This window comes from Rattus norvegicus, chromosome 3 (assembly GCF_036323735.1).
Source record: "Rattus norvegicus strain BN/NHsdMcwi chromosome 3, GRCr8, whole genome shotgun sequence".
Taxonomy (NCBI): Eukaryota; Metazoa; Chordata; class Mammalia; order Rodentia; family Muridae; genus Rattus; species Rattus norvegicus.
The window spans coordinates 10,582,634-10,602,938 of NC_086021.1; the positions used below are offsets into that span (position 1 = coordinate 10,582,634).

At 43.8% G+C, this 20,305-nt stretch overlaps 1 protein-coding gene across 1 annotated transcript; it reads left to right on the plus strand.

The window, feature by feature from the left end:
• Positions 1-3,236: 3,236 nt before the first annotated feature.
• On the plus strand, positions 3,237-5,482 carry LOC134486249 (Y-linked testis-specific protein 1-like). The gene is made up of 3 exons (XM_063285170.1): positions 3,237-3,377; positions 4,452-5,323; positions 5,403-5,482. Exon 2 carries the CDS (start codon positions 4,606-4,608, stop codon positions 5,257-5,259), a length of 654 nt encoding a protein of 217 aa, XP_063141240.1. The 5' UTR covers positions 3,237-3,377; positions 4,452-4,605; the 3' UTR covers positions 5,260-5,323; positions 5,403-5,482.
• The last annotated feature ends 14,823 nt before the right edge of the window (positions 5,483-20,305 follow it).

Sequence of the window (20,305 nt, forward strand, 5' to 3'; positions counted from 1 at the left end):
TTCCATCCTACACTCTTCCTCTGTGCTGTTTCTTTCACGAAGAGCACAGACGCTAACCCTGAACCCACCTTGTCCTCAGTCTGCACTAACCACCTAGTCCACTCTGCCAGCTTCGCTTTCCCATATGACCCAGCTGCTCACAATTTTGAGGCATGTTCATGCTGTTATGGACAAACAGAATGGCACCGATGGGCTAGTCTATAATGAGGCAGATTCTGTATAATTCTGATTCAAAAGCCTGTAAATCGGAGATGAAGAGACCATCGGCCGAGGAAGGAGTTCTTGTGGGATGTTGTCACCACAGAAGGGATCCAATGGGCTCGGAAGACAAGAGAGGGAGCCAAACTCCCTTTCATAATTGAACCTTTTTCCACAATAGCATCATTATTGGATCTTTATTTGTAGGTCGCATCCCTCTTGACCTAATCAATTCTTCACAACTACATTCCAACTGGGGATTAATCTTCAGAAAATAACTTTTGGGCGATCACATTCAAACCAGAGATGACGGTGAATATTTGGAAATCTATAGTGTGGGTGGGCTTTATTCTTCCCACGTGGTGTACCCGTAAGATCTCTAACTACCTCCTTCCCCACGGTAGCCTCACTGAATGATGTGAATTCGGGGTGATTAATGAGGTACAGACACCAAAGCTCATTGCCATATCCTGTCACCAGTATCAAGTTCGAAACAGCAAGAGCCACCTGTGGGAAGGAAAATATGAGTAAACTTTACGGAATCTCTAAACTATAAACCCCCAATTTAATCAAAACATTGTTTTAGACTCAGTTCTCTTATATCGATGTTCTTTAAATGTATAAGTCAGTGGGCTTGCTGGTGACTCCTTGTACAGGTTTATACTGTACATTAGCCATCTTCATCCTTACAACTCACCTCCATTTCCACCACACACACACACACACACACACACACACACACGCACACACACACACACTCACACACACACACACCCTGCTGCTCCCCTTCCTCTTCCTAAATGCCCTTTTCACTTAATATCCCTTATTAAAATCTAAATTCCACAATCGTCTGTTTGAGTCTGGCTTGTTTCACTTAACCTATTGTATTTTACACTCCCTTCTGTTTTTCTGAGAACGAAACCCTTTCCTCTTACACATAGATGAGAATCACATCAATGTATATCACGTTTTTTCAGCCATTCGTACAGTGATCAACAGCTAAGGTTATTCCAATGGCTTATCTATTGCACACAGTGTGGCAATCAGAATGGATGTGCAGGGTCCTGGTTAGTTTTTATTGTCAGTTTGACTAAACCTGGGAAGAAGGAGCCTCAGCTGAAGAATTGCCTCCATCAGATTGGCCGTTTGCCACATCTGTAAGGAATTTATTTTTGATGGTTGATGTGGAAGGGTGTAGCCCACTATGGGGAGTGTCATCCCCTATGAAGGTGGCCCTGGGTTGTAGGAGAAGGAGAGAAAGCTGAGTAGGTCATGGATAGCAATCCAGTATCCAGCATTTCTAAGTTGTCTCTGCTTCCTTTCCTGCCTCTAGAGTCCTGCCTGAGTTCCTGCCCCAACGTCGCTCAGTAACAGAAGGGAACCTAGAAGATAGAGTGAGACAAACTCTTTCCTCCTCAAGTTGATGGCTATGATGAGATTGGTCTTCTTGTTGCCCACTTGTTCTTCACTTTTTTGAAAGTTGTCTCTGTTTATTGTTCTTAGAAAGATGATATTACGTGTTTTCTTAGGGGCTCTCTGTCTCACTCTGTGTCTCTCTCTGTCTCTGCTTCTGTCTCTCTCTCTGTATTTGTGTGTTTGTGTGTATGTATGTGTATGTTTGTGTGTCTGTTTGTGTGTGCGTGTGTGTGTGTGTTTGTGTGTGTATGTATGTGTGTGTTTGTATGCTTTGGTATGTATGAGTGTTTCTGTGTGTATGTGCGTATGTGTGTGTGTGTATGTATGTGTGTGTTTGTGTGTTTGGTTTGTATGAGTGTTTCTCTGTGTGTGTGTGTGTGTGTGTGTGTGTGTGTGTGTGTGTGTGTGTTTGCTTTCCAGGCTTAAAAAAATCCCCAATGCTGTATATCTCAGCATGTGCCTAGAGAAGGAAGATGAAGGGGAGAAAAGGGGGAAAATCATGTCCTTTGAGTTAACCCCACATTGAGGTCAGCCACATAGTGGACCAAAGTCACATAATGGCAGAGGAGTGATAAGAGCAGAGAGAGAGTAAAACTCAAAGTGTGAAGGAAAATGTGGTTAAAACTAAGATAGAAGGGAGAAAAAGAAGATGGTGCACTTAGAAAAGTGGTCAGATTTTAAAAAGCTGCCATAAGTTGTTAAGCTCTGAGTACATATAAAAATTATAATGGTAAAGTGGAAGGGAATTCCTGGGAAGAGGTAAGGGAGGGTCAGAGTGTGGTGGGGACAGGGGAGGATTCTGAAAAGAATCCTTTTGAAGATCTGAAGAACTATGTGACACAAACAATTAAAGTGCCCTGTAATTTACAGGTAAATTCCATCCTTACCTGCATCCAGTATTCTGTCTACCCATATTTCAAAAATAAAATTACCTCATCTATTTCATCCTGTTTTGCTGCATTTGATCTAATAAATTCCTTGTAACCAGAAGTGCTGTTAATTTTAAAGACATTTAAAATATGACTGGTCGATATCGGGTTTATCATTAGTTTATCCCGACTTTGGAAGCAGGTCCAGGAGCTAATTTTTTTTTGCTCTTTGCAAAGAATCCATAATTCATGATCGCCATTGAGCTCAATACAAGGTACTTAATCCTGTCAAATTCCAGCTTTGTTTGAATAAAAATGGCCCTCCTCTAATTGTGGGTTTGATAAAGCTAATTTTGGGGGGCTATCCAGTGGCCTGCCTTGGAGAGAGAGCCTACCAATATTTCTGATATGGAGAATGGCTTAAAGATAACCAAAGGAACGATAGGAGCTGGGAAAATAACCACCAAGGATGATGGTGAATCAGAAACCAAAGACTTTTTCAGAAAAATAAAATGCATGAAAAGAGCTACATGGGCAGACTGTGACTCGAGTCATCAGAATATTTGGGTGGGGACTTTACTTTGGGCCTCCACGAGGCTACATGAGAAGCTAAAACCTAGATGCTGGAAGTTTCTAAGCGTAACTAGGGAAGGAACTGGACTGAGAGGGCTTCTATGACGTAAGCAGAGCCTGAATGATGTCACAGAGCACTGGGCGGAGGTTGCGCTTCTCTTCCACTTGCGGGCGCTAGACTCCCCTGAAGGTGTGTTCACTATCTTCGCAGCGGGGTGTGAAAGCCAGTTCAGCTCCTGAACCCCACAATTGTTCAACAGCCTTTTGATGCCTGACCGGTTTCAGAAGACAGAATCTGGGCGACTAGGACATTTTCTCTCGGTAAATACATTTATGAAGATAACTGGGACCCTTGTAGCCCAGAAAGCTAAAAGTTTTCCCTCGTACAGCGAGTAACCGTCTATTCTGATGTCTTCCATGTTTGAGAGGTCGGCGGATGGTCTAGGCTAGTCAGTCTCCGGAGTTTATCATCCTTTGCTAACAATATCTAATTCATAATTCTACTAAAATGCCAAAGCTCCTCTCTGTGCCTGTGCATTTTAGGAGATAATATTTCTTTGGGTTTTTTTTTTTTTTTTTTGGTTCCTTTGTTTTTTTGTTTTTTTGTTTTTTTTTTTTTCGGAGCTGAGGACCGAACCCAGGGCCTTGTGCTTGCTAGGCAACTGCTCTACCACTGAGCTAAATCCCAAACCCAGGAGATATTATTTCTAAGTGGCTGTTGTTGCCTACACAAAAGGCTCTTGTTGCGGTCGAAGATGCAACAGCTTCGCGGAATAAACCTGGGTCTGGGTCAGGATGCACAATACAGAAAGCCAGTGGACTGGTGTGCTGTGTCTCTGGGCAGATACTTGTGGATGTTGCCACATAGTTCATAGTTAGAGGGTAGAAGAGGGGTGTGGCCATCCTTCTGGCTCCTTTGCTATCCTTTCTCTGTTCTGCTTGCTTAAATTGGGGGACGGGATACTTAATCCCACACTGACCTAGACATTCAAGGAGAGGTTCCTCAGCAGAGGTAAAGTGCCTCGGGCTGAAGAAATGTGTCTGAATATCTTATTCTGAGCTGTAGAGTACCATTTGTTCATTTCCCTTTGAACTTTACATTTTGATTTTTGAAGCAGGGTTTTTCTGTGGGTAGCTTTGGCTATCCTGGAACTAACTCTGTAGACCAGGCTGGCCTTGATGTCACAGAGGTCTGCCTCCCTCTGCCTCTTGAATGCTGGAAGTAAAGGTGTGCTCCACCATTGCCCAGCCCTCCTACAAACTTCTGATTATGACAGAATAAGATTCAGATGCTCAAACCTGTCTACCATCACCTTCCTCACCTGCTCCAAAGTTCTCTTAGACAAGAGCCTTGGTCCAGTGCCCTCCCCCACCCCACCCCCATTGTTCTTGCAGGCACTCACATGACAGCGGCAACAGCATTGCGTCTGGTTTAAGCAGGCGAGCTCTTCAAACCCAGGCCACGGGCAAGTGTGAAGCCTGAACACAGAACGGTAGCCACAAGACAGTGGACCAGGATGCCGTGGCCTACCACACGAGGTCTACAGCCATGAAGAAGAGGATGTGTCTGAGGAGGATGAGCACACCATCCTTCCAGGAGCGGAGGAGGAGGAGGCCTTCTCCCCAGGCCCTGGGGAACATTGTGGGCTGCAGAATTTCTCATGGATGGAAGGAAGGCGATGAGCCCGTCACCCAATGGAAGGCCGTCGTTCTAGATCAACTGCCAACAAATCCCTCTCTCTATCTGGTCAAGTATGATGGAATTGATTGTGTCTACGGACTGGAACTTCACAGTGATGAGAGGATTTTAAAGCTTAAGGTCTTGACTCCCAAAGTAGTGTTTCCTCAAGTGAAAGATGCCCATCCTGCCAGTGCCATGGTTGGCCGAGCTGTGGAGCATAAATTTGAGGGCAAACATGGTTCTAAGGATAACTGGAGGGGGGTGGTCCCATCCCAGGTGCCGATCATGAAGGACTGGTTTTACATCACCTACGAGAAAGATACAGTCCTATACATCTACCAGCTCTTGGATGATTATGCAGAAGGTAACCTCAGTATCATTTCAGAGAATCCTCCAGCAGAGGTGAAGTCTGACGTTGACAGCGACATCTTAACCGGTCAATGTGTGCAGTTCACCAGAAGCAACGGGTCCAAACAGATCGACAAAGTCATTTACCAAGTTCTAGCCAAGCCTTCTGTGTAGTTCACCAAGTTTGATGGCGACATCCACATCTACATCTATAATCTGGTGGAAAAGATCCGTTAAGGTGAAATGCACAAAGTGAGGGGGACATAGATGGGTAATTTATAGGATTGGGGGAAAATGTATGTTTTTCTGTGTTTCAGATACCCAAGGGCCTTTGACAACCCCAGTATCTTTTCCAGTTGAATTTGTTTTGCTCTAAAAATTAAAATGTGCGATGTGACGTGTTGTGTGTGAACACTTTGGTGGAGGAGACGGACTGTGGTGGATGGAACATGGAGAGGAAGCCGGAAAGGTCAAGGCTGTGAACAGTAAGTCTAATGTCACATAGACTAAAACAAACAGGACTGAGCTGGTCTGGTCTTTAGGGAGAGAAAAGAAGTGGAGATGAGGCTTAGAGGAGCAGGGATGGCATGGGGGAAAAAGATGGATGTTTAGGAAGCAGTGGAGAGGGGCCAGAAATAGATAGACTCTCTGAGGTGAAGTTTGAGGAAGAAACAGACAGTTGGGGAAATAGTGGCAGGTAACAGGGAGGTGGTCTTGGAACTCAAGGGGAAACCCAATAAACTGATCCAAGCAGACTGAGAATCAGAGAAGTTCGGGGAGTGTTTGACTAACGAAACCTAATGAAACCTGTTTCTCATCTGTAGATGTATTATTTTTAATTATGTGGGTGGGGGAAGGGCATGAATAAAGGAGACCACAGAGACAAGAGTAGTCAGGTCCCCTTGAGCTTGAATTAAAAGTCGTTGGGAGCCTTTGGACATGAGCTCAAAGAACAAATCCAAGTCCTCTTTCAAAGCAGACAAGCTCTTAATCCATTGGTCATCTCTCCGGGCCCCTAAAGTCATCTTTTTAAATAAATCCCACCTTCACATACAGAGAAGAGACCAGGATGAGGGTAAGAAAGATTAAATTGATGGTGATGTTGAAGAAAGACTAAAGAACACATGAGGGAGTAGAGGACACTGAGGGACGAAGGAATTCCAATATGGAGTTCTCAAAAAGTGAAGCAGGAGACCAGGAAGAAGAGAAAGTGTCTAGAATGAGTTGAACTTGGGCCGCATCCATATTGGTCTCTTTGGATCCTTAAAGAACAGCCAAGACATCACTACAGAAGGTGGATGTGAGGTGGAGGCTCCCACGGAGGACATTTTGACGAGGATAACTCAGGAGTAGTGAATGCCAAACTAAGTTTATATCTATCGATTCCTGAAAGTATCATAAAGCCCATTATTTTGTATGATCAGTAAAAAGTAATTTAAAAGGGAAGATGAGGATGCCGTGAGCTTCTCTCAGGTGTTACGTGGATCCTGTGTTTAGCTTCCCTGAGCACGTTAGACTCTGTTGCATCCTGTAATATTTTTTGAGGTCTCTTCTCAGTGCCCCTTGATGACCACAAAGAGCTCCTGCACTGGCTTGACCAGCCTGGCTCTCCTTCGACTGGATGGCTTCCTACACACCTGTGGGCCCTGTTACCCTATCTAGCCCCAGGAAGTTCCCGTCTTTTACTCACATGTGAACTCATCCTCAGAAACTCTTGATGGTGCCTCCAGTGCATAGGTGCTGAGCTCTTTCCTATGCCATTTGCCGTGACTTTAAAATGCTTTGCGGTTCCTTACCATGTAGCTCTCTCCTCCTGAGAAGCCCCTGTGCACTCCATGGGGTCTCCCTGAGCCACATCTACACTCCAAGAGTGTCTTTGGAGACAACCTTATCATGGACTAATTCATTCTTGTTTCTTCTCTTAAGAATACGTTTCTCACTGCAGGACTTGAAAATACTTTCTATCGTTGATTAATTCTGCTATTTGGGTGTTTTTATACTGGCTGGTTGTCTGATGGTTTCATTGCAGCAAAAAGACACCATGACCAAGGCAACTTATAAGGGACAACTTTTTTGGGGGGTTCTTTTTTTTGGAGCTGGGACCGAACCCAGGGCCTTGCCCTTCCTAGGCAAGCACTCTACCACTGAGCTAAATCCCCAAACCCAAGGGACAACATTTAATTAGGGCAGGCTTTCAGGTTCAGAAGTTCAGTCTATTTTCATCAAGGCAGGAATCATGGAAGCGTCTAGGCAGACATGGTGTTGGAGAAGAAGCATATCACCCCCACAGTGATATGCTTCCTCCAACAAGACCACACCTACTCCCACAATGCCACACCTCCTACTTGTGCCACACTTCCCATGGGACAATCACATTCTAACCACCGCCCTGATTTTATGCCAATGTGATGCAAGCTAGAGTCATCAGAGAAGAGGGCTCCTCAGTTGAGAACATGCGTCCATAAGATCCAGCTGGAGGGCACTGTGAGCGGCACCATTCCTAGGCTGGTGGTCCTGGGTTCTATAAGAAAGCAAGCTCAGCAAGACATGAGGAGCAAGATGGTAAGCAGTGCCACTCCATAGCCAATGCTATGGAGTCCTACATCAAATCCGGACCTGACCTGGTATGGTCACCATCACTTTTGGCCACTTTCAAGTTAATCCATTCATCACTCTTACAGGTTGCCTAGCAACTCACATAGTAAACAAACTTATTTTGGTTCATGGTTTCATAGGTTTTGGTCCATGGTCACATGACCATGAAAGGGGCACGGTAGAGCTCAACTGCTAACCTCACTGTCATCCAAGAAGCATCAACACAGGAAGAGACCAAGGACAAAAAACACCCTCCAAGACACGTCCCAAATGACCAAGTCCCTTAATTTCCTATCTCCTAGTTTCCCACCACCTTCATACACATCCATCAACAGATGAACTCATTGATTACAGCCCACAGGGTCCAATCAATTTTCATAGTCCCACCTTTGAACACTGTACTGGGACAATGTGTATCTTAAACCCATAGGGTAGGGCCAAAAGGTTGTGTCAGAGGTCTAAATGTCACCTCACACTAGAACCAGCTGGGCAGGTTTCTCAGCATCCCCTATTTCTTTCCTGGACTGAGCTACACCATGTCTGCATTGCAGCATTTTGTCTGGGGTGAGATACCGTCGGCAGTCAATTGTAAAGACGACCCCCACCATGTGTGTGCTTGAATGTAAAATGGGACATCTATAATATAGACACACACACATATGCACAGACTCACAGAGAGAGGCAAAAAGGAAAGGAGTTGAGTCTTAGGAACCCTCAAGGAAGAGGGAGTGGAAATATAAGATACAGATGTCAGCGAGAACCAGAACAAAGCAGTGTCTTCAGTACACGACAGGACCACTATCCCTCAGCCCTAGCTGACAGGAAAGGGAGAGTCAGTTTTCTACAAAGATATAGCTAGTGACAAGCTGGCCAGGCTCCAGGGCCTTGCCCAAGGCCCATGAATTTATGGGCAGCATAAATGACTTGAGTGGGTTATTACAGAGGGCAGAACGAGAGCTTGAAGTTGGGAGAAGTGATGAGGTGTGGATGCATCTGGGAGGAGTTAGGAAGAGACGTGAGAAGTAAATTCTATCATTATATAATGTATAAAGTTCTCAAGGAACTAATAAAAGTGGTTTATATATACCATATCTGTACTGAACACATACAAAACATTTTTCTTGTAATCTCCTAAATAACAGCCCCTCATGATTTAATTTCATTAAGTACCAAAGTAATGCAGAGATTATTTAAAATGTAGGAGGGTCTGGGGAGACGGCAGAGGGGTAAAGCCAAGTGTGTGGTCACACATGCAAACACCAGGGCTTGGTATGTGAACAGGAGCATGACCGGGGCTTCCTGACAGTGAGCCTCACCTCAGGTTTAGCAGGGACCCTGTCACAAGGGAATACAGTAGGTAGTGAAGAAGCAGAACACGCTCTACCCTCCCCCAGTCTCTGCACTTACATGTCTCTAAGCACACACGCACACACACACACACACATATAAATATGACTAGTGTATACAAGCGGCTTACATAGGTTATATGCAAATGCAGTGTCGTTTTATTCAAGGAACCTGAGGACTTTTAGATCATTGGGAGTCCTGGGGCCAACTCTCAGAGGACAGGATATATCTCCTTATTGTGCAAACGAATCCTTGGTTGAGTGTGTGTCAGTGACTCCACACAATTCTCCTCCTCTAGGTTCCTGTGTGTCACAGAGAATGATCTGGAAATACTGAAACAAATATAAACTAAAGGCTTCGTTGGGGTTTCTAGGCTTGCGTTAAAAATCATATTTATCACATTTTATTAAATGGAAGGGAAATCTTCAGCTCCCAACAACAATAGACTCAATCATGTTGGCTTCTGTTTTATCCCATTATGAATAGCAATTAATTGCGCATAAATATCTCCCCATGCTTTGAACTAAATCAGGATGAAGGGATATGTTTAAGTACAGATAAGTAACGCCAAAGTGGATAATCAAGTAGAAAGGGGGGAGGTATGATGCCTTTGGCTTATGTGAGAGTGATGGCTTGATTGGAAACATGTTATGCAAATAACCCTAACCTCTGAGGAATGAAATGTAACGATAATGTAATGTACAAATGAAATGAAATGTACCAAATGGGATGGACACTCATTACTTGATTTCTTTTAACAGAAAAAAAAAAACATACTTTAGGATTTTTAATAATTGTGACCCTCAGAGGTTCAAATACTTTAATGTGTTTTGTTTCCTGTTTGTGGATTGTTTAGAAAGGATTGGGAGTTGTGTTTTTGTTAAAAGAGATGTGTCAATGGGAGGTGGGGCCTTGAGATTTCAAAAGCCCACCAGGCTTCTCTCTCTCTCCCTCACTCCCTCACTCCCTTCCTCTCTCTGCCTCTCTCTCTCCCTCTCCCTCCCTCCCTCTCTCTCTCTCCCTCTCACTCTCTCTCTCCCTCTCTCTCCCTCTCCCTCTCCCTCTCCTTCCTTCCCTCTCTCTCCCTCTCCCTCTCTCTCTCCATCTCTCTCTCTCTCTCATCTGGGGAGCAGGATGTGAGCTCTCAGGAACTACTCAGCCAGGCCTGCCTGCCTGCCAGCCTGCTGTCATGGTGTCTACCACAATGGTCACGGATTCACATTCTGAAACTGTAAGACCACAATTAAATGTTTCCTGTAATGAATTGGTTTGGTCACGGTGTCTCTTCACAGCAATAGAACAGTAACTAAGGCACACATCTTCCTGTGTATTTTTCTAATCCTTGTGTATTTATTTCATTAAAGTTACCTGTTGTCCATTGAACAGTTTTATGAATAAGTTTCAAGTTTGAAGACAAATAGTGACAAATAGGAGTGGCACTGCTAGGGGGTTTGGCCTTGTTGGAGTGGGTGTGGCCTTGTTGGGGTAGGTGTGTCACTGTGGGCGTGGGCTTTAAGACCCTCACCCTAGCTGCCTGGAAGCCAGTCTTCTAGCAGCCTTCAGAGGAAGATGTAGAACACCCAGCTCCTCCTGCACATGCCTGCCTAGATGCTGCCATGTTCCTGCCTTGATGATAATAGACTGAACATATGAGCCTACAAGCCAGCCCCAACTAAATGTCCTTGTAAGACTTGCATTGGTCATGGTTTCTTTTCATAGCAGTAAAACCCTAAGACATACATACATATATACATATACATATACACCTAGGTTTACACACACACACACACACACACACACACACACACACACACACACACACACACACCATTTACAGGGATTTTTGATCTAGCAAGGGCCCCTGCAGTTTCACTGGTCCATCTGATACACGTGTTCCTGGAACATGTCTCTCTCTGTTTCTTGTTCTAGGAAGTACGTGGACAACATCTGTAGATTTGCTTCATTTTGATTTATTCTCCTCTTCAGCCTTAGAAATCTCAACTTACAGAGAGGGGAAGATGGGAACTTGGTTCGATAGCTCTTTTTGTCTGTGGGGAGCTTACATATCAAGTCACAAAAGAAAATAAATATAACAAGAAATAATAATACACATCCAAATCGTGACGGGATGTTCATATCCGTTCCCCTTAATGAATGTCAACTTTGGAAAATGCAGTCAACCATGAGATGAGACTTTTGAAAAATCCTAATTCTCAGGCAGGCTTTGGTATTTCTCTTTCCCTGAAAAGGAAAACCACTAGAAAAGGACAGACGGTAGGTTGCTTTTATCCACAAATCGAATCAGAAGGATTTGATAATGAGCATAGAGGGGGCTCACCCCATTTTTACCAAAGAATAAAGAATATGGGGGCAGGGGAGACATCTAGAGAACAGTTGGTGCCTTATTGGTATTAAAAAAAAATCCAGAAGTCAAGAAATAATATTTGACAAAAGATAAAACTAGGTTTTCATTAGGCAGAACTGTTTTTAAAATAGCCTTCCTTTCAGTCATGGAAAGAGGGGGGTGGAGCAGGTCACTCGTAGATAACTAAAGTCATTCCCATCAAAAAATTAAGAACAATGTGGATTTTAATGGACTTGAATAAAATTAGAAATTTTAGCTTTCAAAGTGGAAAAATTGTGTTCCAGAGAGAGAGAGAGAGAAAGGAGTGTCCAAACTCATACTTTATTCTTTCAATAAATCTACTGGTAACTCATGTGTTTGTTGATATTAGGATGAAAACGCAGGTTGGATATCTCGACTTAAGAGTTTAACATGTGGGGCTAGGGATTTAGCTCAGTGGTTAGAGCGCTTGTCTAGGAAGCGCAAGGTCCTGGGTTCTGTGCCCAGCTCCATAAAAAGAACCAAAAAAAAAAAAAATAAAGAGAGAGAGGGTAACGTGTGTGAATAGCTGCCAGTGAAAAGACTTGTCCTCGGATTTCTCAAAAGGCATGAAAAAGCTGCCGTGGAGTTACTGGATTTTGTTTCAAAGACTTTAGCTCCTTGTCTGCAGGGATGCAGGGCCTCAGAGGAAGGGCCTGAGACCTCCTAAGAGGTAGCGTCCAACACCTAAGGCCATGCGCACAGAGGGATGTAACCTTTCTCAGAAAATGGAGCTACGAGAGCTGACAAATGAAGGCGACACATCGATCAAATCGCTGTAGTAGAACGACGGCAGCCAGTTCACAGAGCGAGGCAGCTGTCAGCGATCCGGCCAAGAACTAAGAGGATTTGAAAAGATAATAACCACACAGAGTTCACAGAAGCCACTATAGACTCATGGCTTCTGCGAATTTAATCCATGTGCTTTGGGCAGAGAAAACAATCCAAACCAGAGATCGCTCTTGCTCAGCCCGAGGGAACGCTGTGCCGTGCAGCAGACGTCCCATGTCAAGGACTCAACCTAGATGCCGGAAGCGTGTGAGAAACCGGAACTACGTCATTTCAGTGCTGACACCGGAAATGGCTCAAGTCTGCACCGTCATTGGAAGGAGAAGAAATAAATCACACAGCACCGGAAGTAATCCTCGTCAGGGTCTGTGTGAGGTCGGAAGTGAACTGCGCCATGATCAATCAGTAAGCACTTCCTACACGTGTCGGGTGAACCCACACAAATGAGGAAATGATTTTTAAGTTTAAACACAATTTCTAATAACTAGTAACTTTTAAGTGTCCAGTTTTAGCACAAGCTTCCAGATTCACAAGCTTCACTGAACCTGGTGAAACATTTCCTACTCTCCTAGGAATCCTAGATGTGAGAGGGCACCAAGGCAGCCTGGGCAGCCCACCTCAGTCTCCATACAAAGTGCACTTTGCAGGCTAACACCCACACGGCTAGTCTGCAGTTCACCAATCCTGGTCTTGAAGGCATCGAAAAACAGGAGACGCCCTCCCTGGTAGAGCCACTGTCTCTTGTTCCTGCCTTCTGGAGGCTCCATGGTCATTCCACCCTTAACTCTGCACCATCCTGTTGACAAGTGTCTGGGCTTTATCTTTGACTTAGGAGTATATTTTAGTCCTTTAGATCTCTCTCTCTCTCTCTCTCTCTCTCTCTCTCTCTCTCTCTCTCTCTCTCTCTCTTTCTCTGTGTGTGTGTGTATTTGTTTGTGTGTGTTTGTGTGTTTTTGTGTGTGTGTATGTGTGTGTGTTTGTGTGTGTGTGTGTAAGTGTTATAAAGGTTAATAAAATGAAAAAGTTTCAGGTTCCAGTTAAAATTTAAATAGATTCTTTTTTTAAAGCTTTATTCATTTATTCCATGTATGTGAGAACACTGTCACTCTCTTCAGACACACCAAAAGAGGGAATCAGATCCCATTACAGATGGTTGTGTGTCACCATGTGGTTGCCGGGAATTGAACTCAGGCCTCTTTGGAAGAGCAGTCAGTGCTCTTAACCACTGAGCCATCACTCCAGCCCTAAAATAAAGTTTCTTAAGAGAGCAGTTTAGGGTGGGAAGCAATAAAGATGCCCCATTTATGGATGAGCACTCAGTCTCTTTAAATTCCTGGGACTCGGGAAGCATCTTGGACAAGGAGGTGGGAAGAGCGTAAGACCCAGAGGGTGGGAAGAAGGGCTGTGGTTTGCTGCCTTCAGGACAGGACGTGGCTGCTGCAATCGTGAGCTCACAGCAGCTGTGGTCACCTGCAGAGGTCTATAAAGGACCACCAGCTAGACAGAATCCGTTACTGAGGAGGTTTTGGGGTGCTGACGGTTGCTGGGGTAAAAGAATCATTCTTCTCTGAGGGTTTGGTCACTGGTAGAATTCCCACATTCCTCTAGATGGTTACACACCCATAAGTACATAACCAATGCTAATCGGGCTTAGTGGTTATAGGTTGGGAAAGAGGATATGAATTTTGAGGGATGGTTATTGGCAGGGAATTTGGGGAGAGCAGAGGGTGAAATGGAAGAGTTTATGGCCATGTTTCATTGTATATATGTATGAAATTCTCAAGGATAAACACAATTTATTATTTAATAAAAATTTAGACTATTCGCTTTAGCTACGTAATATAAGGCTGTATGTATCTAAAGAATTCAAATATTGAACATAAATCAAACCAATTGACTGCCTTATTATTCAAGGAGAATATTATACGTACTTAATATAATGTACTTTCTCCCTCTTTTGGTCTTTCTATCTCTTGTCTCTCTGTCTCTCTGTCTGTCTCTCTCTCTCTCTCTCAAACACACACACAAACACACATACACACTCACACATGCAGATGCACACTTTCATTATTTTTATGTCAAGGTGTCAAAATTCATGACACAATCAATATGAAGGAATAGAGGATTGTTAAGGGCCCACATTCACAGTCATTGGGTTCAGACTGTCGGGGCAATGACCACATGGCAACAGTGTATTGAACTGTGTCACTGAGAGACTGCATGAGCCCTGATTATATTTGGGTGGATCAGGCAGCCAAGAGTTCGGTCTGAACCAGCCAGCTCCCTCCTTCCTGCCCCAGTGACCTACTTCTGCTAGGGCACAACCTGAAAGATTAATCCACCTTCTTAGACAGAGCCATCAGCTTGAGACAAAGTGTTCCCACAGCTGAGACCATGGGGAAAAATCACGCTCAAGCCCTAATGACACTGAGCCAGGCAAGTGCGAAATGTTTTGTGAAAACAGTTTAATTTCAGTTCTGTAAACAGGACAGGGAGGAACCCTTTGATATGGATTGATTTAGCCTTTAGCTTACAGAATGCACCCCCAAAAGGTACATAGTGTAGAAAATGCACAGTTTTCTATGTAGCAAGCTTGGCGCTGAAAACAACACACTAATGAAAATAAAATGCAAAGAACTGGGATATATAGTGACAATTCCAATCGTCAGTGTGAAAGGCTCTTTTATTGATATATGTGAGCTGTCATTATTAGTTCCCTACTGGGTTGATTTCACAAGGAAAGGAAACCGCGAGCTCTGCCTATCCCATCGACCACGGAGTCATTCATCTCGGTGTTAGGGGCTCCCATCTAGGGATTAATAATCAGGGTTTGACAACAAAATCCATCGGCTCAATACATGAGGCTTTAGCGGAGAAAGTGAGGTTAAAAGTATGTAATGCCCTTTAGTGTCTTCTCTGCCAGTCTGTTGCATGCATGTCTTGTTGTTGACTATTGTAGTTGGTGGTGGTTGTTGTGCTTTTAAATATGAAATGTTGAATGCAAGGGCAAGTGGCAGGGATCCGATAGATATTTGCATCCTCACTCTCCGTCCCATCTCGCGCTACGTCTCCCAATCCTCAGCTATCATTCATATACACTGATACACCCCAAATATACTGAAACAAGGTGAAATCAAGACACTGAAACAACTCAAATATACCGAAACAAGGTGAAATCAAGACACTGAAACAACTCAAATATACCGAAACAAGGTGAAATCAAGACACTGAAACAACTCAAATATACCGAAACAAGGTGAAATCAAGACACCGAAACAACCCAAATATACCGAAACAAGGTGAAATCAAGACACTGAAACAACCCAAATATACCGAAACAAGGTGAAATCAAGACACTGAAACAACCCAAATATACCGAAACAAGGTGAAATCAATACACTGAAACAACCCAAATATACCGAAACAAGGTGAAATCAAGACACTGAAACAGCCCAAATATACCGAAACAAGGTGAAATCAAGACACTGAAACAACCCAAATATACCGAAACAAGGTGAAATCAAGACACTGAAAGAACTCAAATATACAGAAACAAGGTGAAGTCAAGACACTGTAACACCTCAAATATACCTAAACCAGGAAAAGTCAAGATGCACTTGCCATCTCTAATTTGTGTTTGCATGTTGAACGTAATCGTCTGGTAAGCCTTAAAAACCACACAATGGGTCTTAGTAGGATGGGAGGGTGAAACGGCTTGCTGCCTAAGCAGACCCGAACTCAGATCCCAGTCACCATGAAACAGGAAAGGGAAACCTGTAACCCCAGGGACAGCAAGGGGGAACAGAGTCACTAAGGTCTGCTGGCTTCCAGCCCTGATGAAAATATGAGAGTTTGGGGTCAGGCAAAGACACCACCTGTCTTAGTTAGGGCTCCACTGCTGTGAGGTTACACCATGACCAAGGCAACTCTTAATAAAGGAAACATTTAATTGAGGCTGGCTTACAGTTTCAGAGGTTCAGTCCATTATTATCATGGTGGGAAGCATGGCAGAGTCCAGGTAGACATGGTGCTGGAGAGTGTTCTATATCTAAATCCAAAGGCAGCCCAGAAAGAGACTTGCAGCCACAGGCAGCGAGGAAGAGCATCCATCTTCCTCATTGGGCCGAACTTGAACACTAGGAGCCCTCAGAGCCGGCCTAAACAGTGACACACTTTCTCCAACAAGCTCACACTTCCTACTAGTGGCACTTCCCATGGGCCAAGCGTGTTCAAACCACCACAGTGCATCAAAAGAAAATGGCAGAGAGACATAGAGAAAGATACTGCGTGGTATCCTCTTGTAGCAGGGTGATGCAACCCCACCACACACATAAACCCATGCACATGTGCACACATGAGCATATTTATTTATTTATTTATTTACTTTGTTTTAGTTTTTTTTCCTTAAGAACTTGGTACATGCACATAATGTGTTTGAGCAAATCCGTCCCCATCCCCTCCCCTCAGATCCCTCCCCTTTCCTCCCTCCTAATTTCCATCTGCATTGTAATAGAAACTGCTGAGTCCATTTCATTCTGACTAGATGTGTGGGGGTGAGTACAAACATCCAGGGGAGCATGGACAGCCATCAGGGGCCAAATCCATGTAGAAAACGGGCCCTCTGCCCTATAGTCATCAGTTCCCGGTAGTTCCTCAGTTGGGGTAGAGGAGCTTCCATAATCTCCACCCGTCTATTCTGGGATTTATCTGTGCAGATCTTGTACATGGGATCCTGGACACTGTGAAACACATGAACACACACACACACACACACACACACACACACACACACACACCAAAATTTAAAACCAGAGAATGGTTTTTAAAAGGTTACACAACATCCTAAATTCAGTTCTTTGGTGGTGAAATATTTGAATTCCACAAGAGATCATAATACTATCTATATAAAATTAAATTATTCAAATAAATATTTTAAAGTTCAGCGGATCTTTATCTGTGAAATAGCACAGGCTGAACTAAATCAGATGGTGCCAAACCTCCCTACGGCTGCACAAGAAAAATTGGAAATCAGGGTTCAAAAGCGTGAATCCACAAGGGTGAGGGGATCATCAGAAATCGAGGACCTACAGGATCGGGTACGGAGGCTCAGTAGGCCAGACAGGTGGACCATAAGCAAAGAGCCTGGAAAACGGGTCATTCATACCTTGACAACCTTCAAAGATTAGGGGAAACGCAGGGATAGGTACCCCCCGAAGTGGGAATAAAAAAACTTTAATACATTTACAGGACACTTAGCTTCTAAATACAGTGTGGACTGGAATCTACATTGTGAAAAGGCATAGGAGTAGTAGTGTCCAGTTTTCCCCTTGCTGTGAGAAAATTGTGTCATTTAGGGGCTGGAGAGATAGCTCAGCTACTCAGAACCCTTAGCATCCTCACAACTGACTCTGGCTCTGGAGATCTCCCTCCCTCTTCTGGCCTTTGCAGGTTCTGCAGCCATATGACATAACACAAAAAAGACGCACGAACAAAAGTAAAAACGAGAACTTAAAATGAGTCATTTAGTTGATGTTAATGCACCAAGGTTTGTAGAGAGAATTTCTTCTATGCATCACCTGTCAATAAAAAAGTATATGACCTATGAGCTGAGGCAGGAAATAGAAGGCGGGACACTGGCAGGAAGAGAGGATTCTGGGACATAGTGTATAAAAGGAGACCCACGGAGGGACGCTGCGGCAGATGCTAAAGGAGATGTTGAGGATGATGCTAAGAAAGGGGATGAAAGCGCAGTAAATAACCATGTAGAAGACACAGAATAGTTTGAATGGGTTAAATAAGTTAGTCCGTGAATGAGCCAAAATTTGTGGCTCAGGAATTTGTTAATAAATAATCAGTTTCAGAGTTGTCATTGTGGGAGCGGGAGCTGGGAAGGAAAAAGTACTTTTTTTTTCCAAAGATTACTTTCCCCTAATTATTTTCATATGATTATGTACGATGCTAAGATATGGAAATCACGTGTAGGTTATATGGGAAATTGTAACTATCCTGGAGAATTCTAAAATAAATGTGTTTTTTAATGCAAACTCGGTAGTGATATTTTTTCAACTTCCATTTTTCAAGTCTTTTCTATTCTAAAGTATATGTGTTTATTTTATCTACAGTAGAAAATGTCCTTGTGATGTAACGAAACATTAGTCAGCCCCACTAAGATGCTTTCTGGAAGACAGTTAACCTCAGGCACTGAGAGCTGTGATGACTTAAGATGGGGCCAAAGCACTTTTGGGATAGCGAACTGATGAGTATGGGCTTGTGGTCACATTCACCCCAAAAGTGACCACACACACACACACACACACACACACACACACACACAGCGGGCATCACTGACTTTCAATACCTCAGCTAGAGATTTGGCTTTGAGATCCTGGAGTAGGTGGCACTGGGTTTATATGGCCTTACACTTTGACACAAGCAGACAGCCACACTCACATCTCTCCCTCTGGTCCCCCTCTTCCTTCACAGCGAGTTCCAACACAATTTGTTATTTCTGATTTTATCCATCCAGTCTAGGCATCCGTCTTCCAGATCTTAACTTTTTTTGTTCAGAGTGTGTGTGTGTGTGTGTGTGTGTGTGTGTGTGTGTGTGTGTGTGTGTAAGAGAGACTCTGTCTGTGTGTGACAGAGAGAGAGAGAGAGAGAGAGAGAGAGAGAGAGAGAGAGAGAGAGAGAGAAATGATTAGTCACCCAGTTAACACATGTTCATCCAGACACATGTGGAAGCCCAAGGTACACTCAGGAAATACCCTTAATGTCTTGTCTGTCTGGTTCACTGTGGCAGCAACTCTCACTCTCAGGCAAAGCTCCTTTTGGTGTGGGTCACCTTTCCAGACAGCGTGCTCTGGGCATCCTGCCTCTGCCTTCCAAGGTGGACTTATAGGATGGTCTCCACATCCACGGGGCATTTATGTAAGTTTCTGGGGAGCGAGTGCTTAACTGCTAGACTCTCTCCCTAGCCCCTTCCAGAACTTTCTGTCCCAACTCCCCTTTACCTTTCTTTTTGAAATTTATTGAGTATGCTTGACAAATGGAGACTGTATACATTTGAAGTGTGAGGTGTAGTATTCTGATCACATTATACATTGAACAGATATTTTAAGATCAAGCTCATTCTCCCTTTCTCTCTCTTTCTCTCTCTCTCTCTCTCTCTCTCTCTCTCTCTCTCTCTCTCTCTCTCTCTCTCTCTCAGATCCACTGTCTTAACATACTCCACATACACAAAACCCCAGTGACAATCAGTTCAGTGTTCCCAGGCTCTGATGTGTTGTTGATCCGGTAACCAAGTGATGTTGTACATTCTGTCCAATCTATTTCTCAAATTAAAAATAAGCACCGCAGTCACCCGGTTTAAACCCTCAAATGTCTCCATGTCACTGAGGGTAAGTTGGAAAGCCCCTCTGTTGAAGTCCCTCTGTTGATAGACAGATGCTGTTCCAGAAAGACCAAAAGCTATGACACACCATCCCGAGCCTGGGAAATCATAGGTTTAGCTTCTTGTGTTTGTAAACTGAACAGAAAACAGATAGTGGCCACCTTCCCTGCTTCTCCAATTTCTAGTCATTAACAAATTTTTAAGCTCCTGTTAACCACCTTAACCACAACACACTCTGATCTTCATAAGACTGATGGCACTCAAGCAGTGCAAGCCCCCAGACAGAGGAAAGAGGTAACAAATCCAAACATCCACTGCAGTTCCCAATTCAAATGCTTTCAGAAGACTTGTCAACCTTCACTCAAATCAGGTATCACGTTTCTCTCATTACCTACCCTTTAATTGTCAAAACATTTTCACATCTAAGTTCTTTCTGTTAAAGGGGTGGGGGACTTCTTTCTACTTTATGAGCCATTTACTGTAGTGTTGTTACGTAGAGAAGAGGACAATCCAGTTGACATTTACTATAATAGGTGAATGATGTATGCATGAGGCTGTCCCTTTTTCTCCAGTAACTATAATCCTATATGCCTTTTCCATGCAGGACGTAGGAAACGAATCTTCTAACCCATCCTTCCTTTCTAATTCAGGAGTTCTCATGATCACTCTTGCATCTACCTCCTACCAGATCAGAAAGACTGAACACGATCCCTTCT

Excerpts from the sequence above, each read along its gene's own strand:
- LOC134486249 (XM_063285170.1), top strand. The coding sequence starts at position 4,606 with ATGAAGAAGAGGATGTGTCTGAGGAGGATGAGCACACCATCCTTCCAG.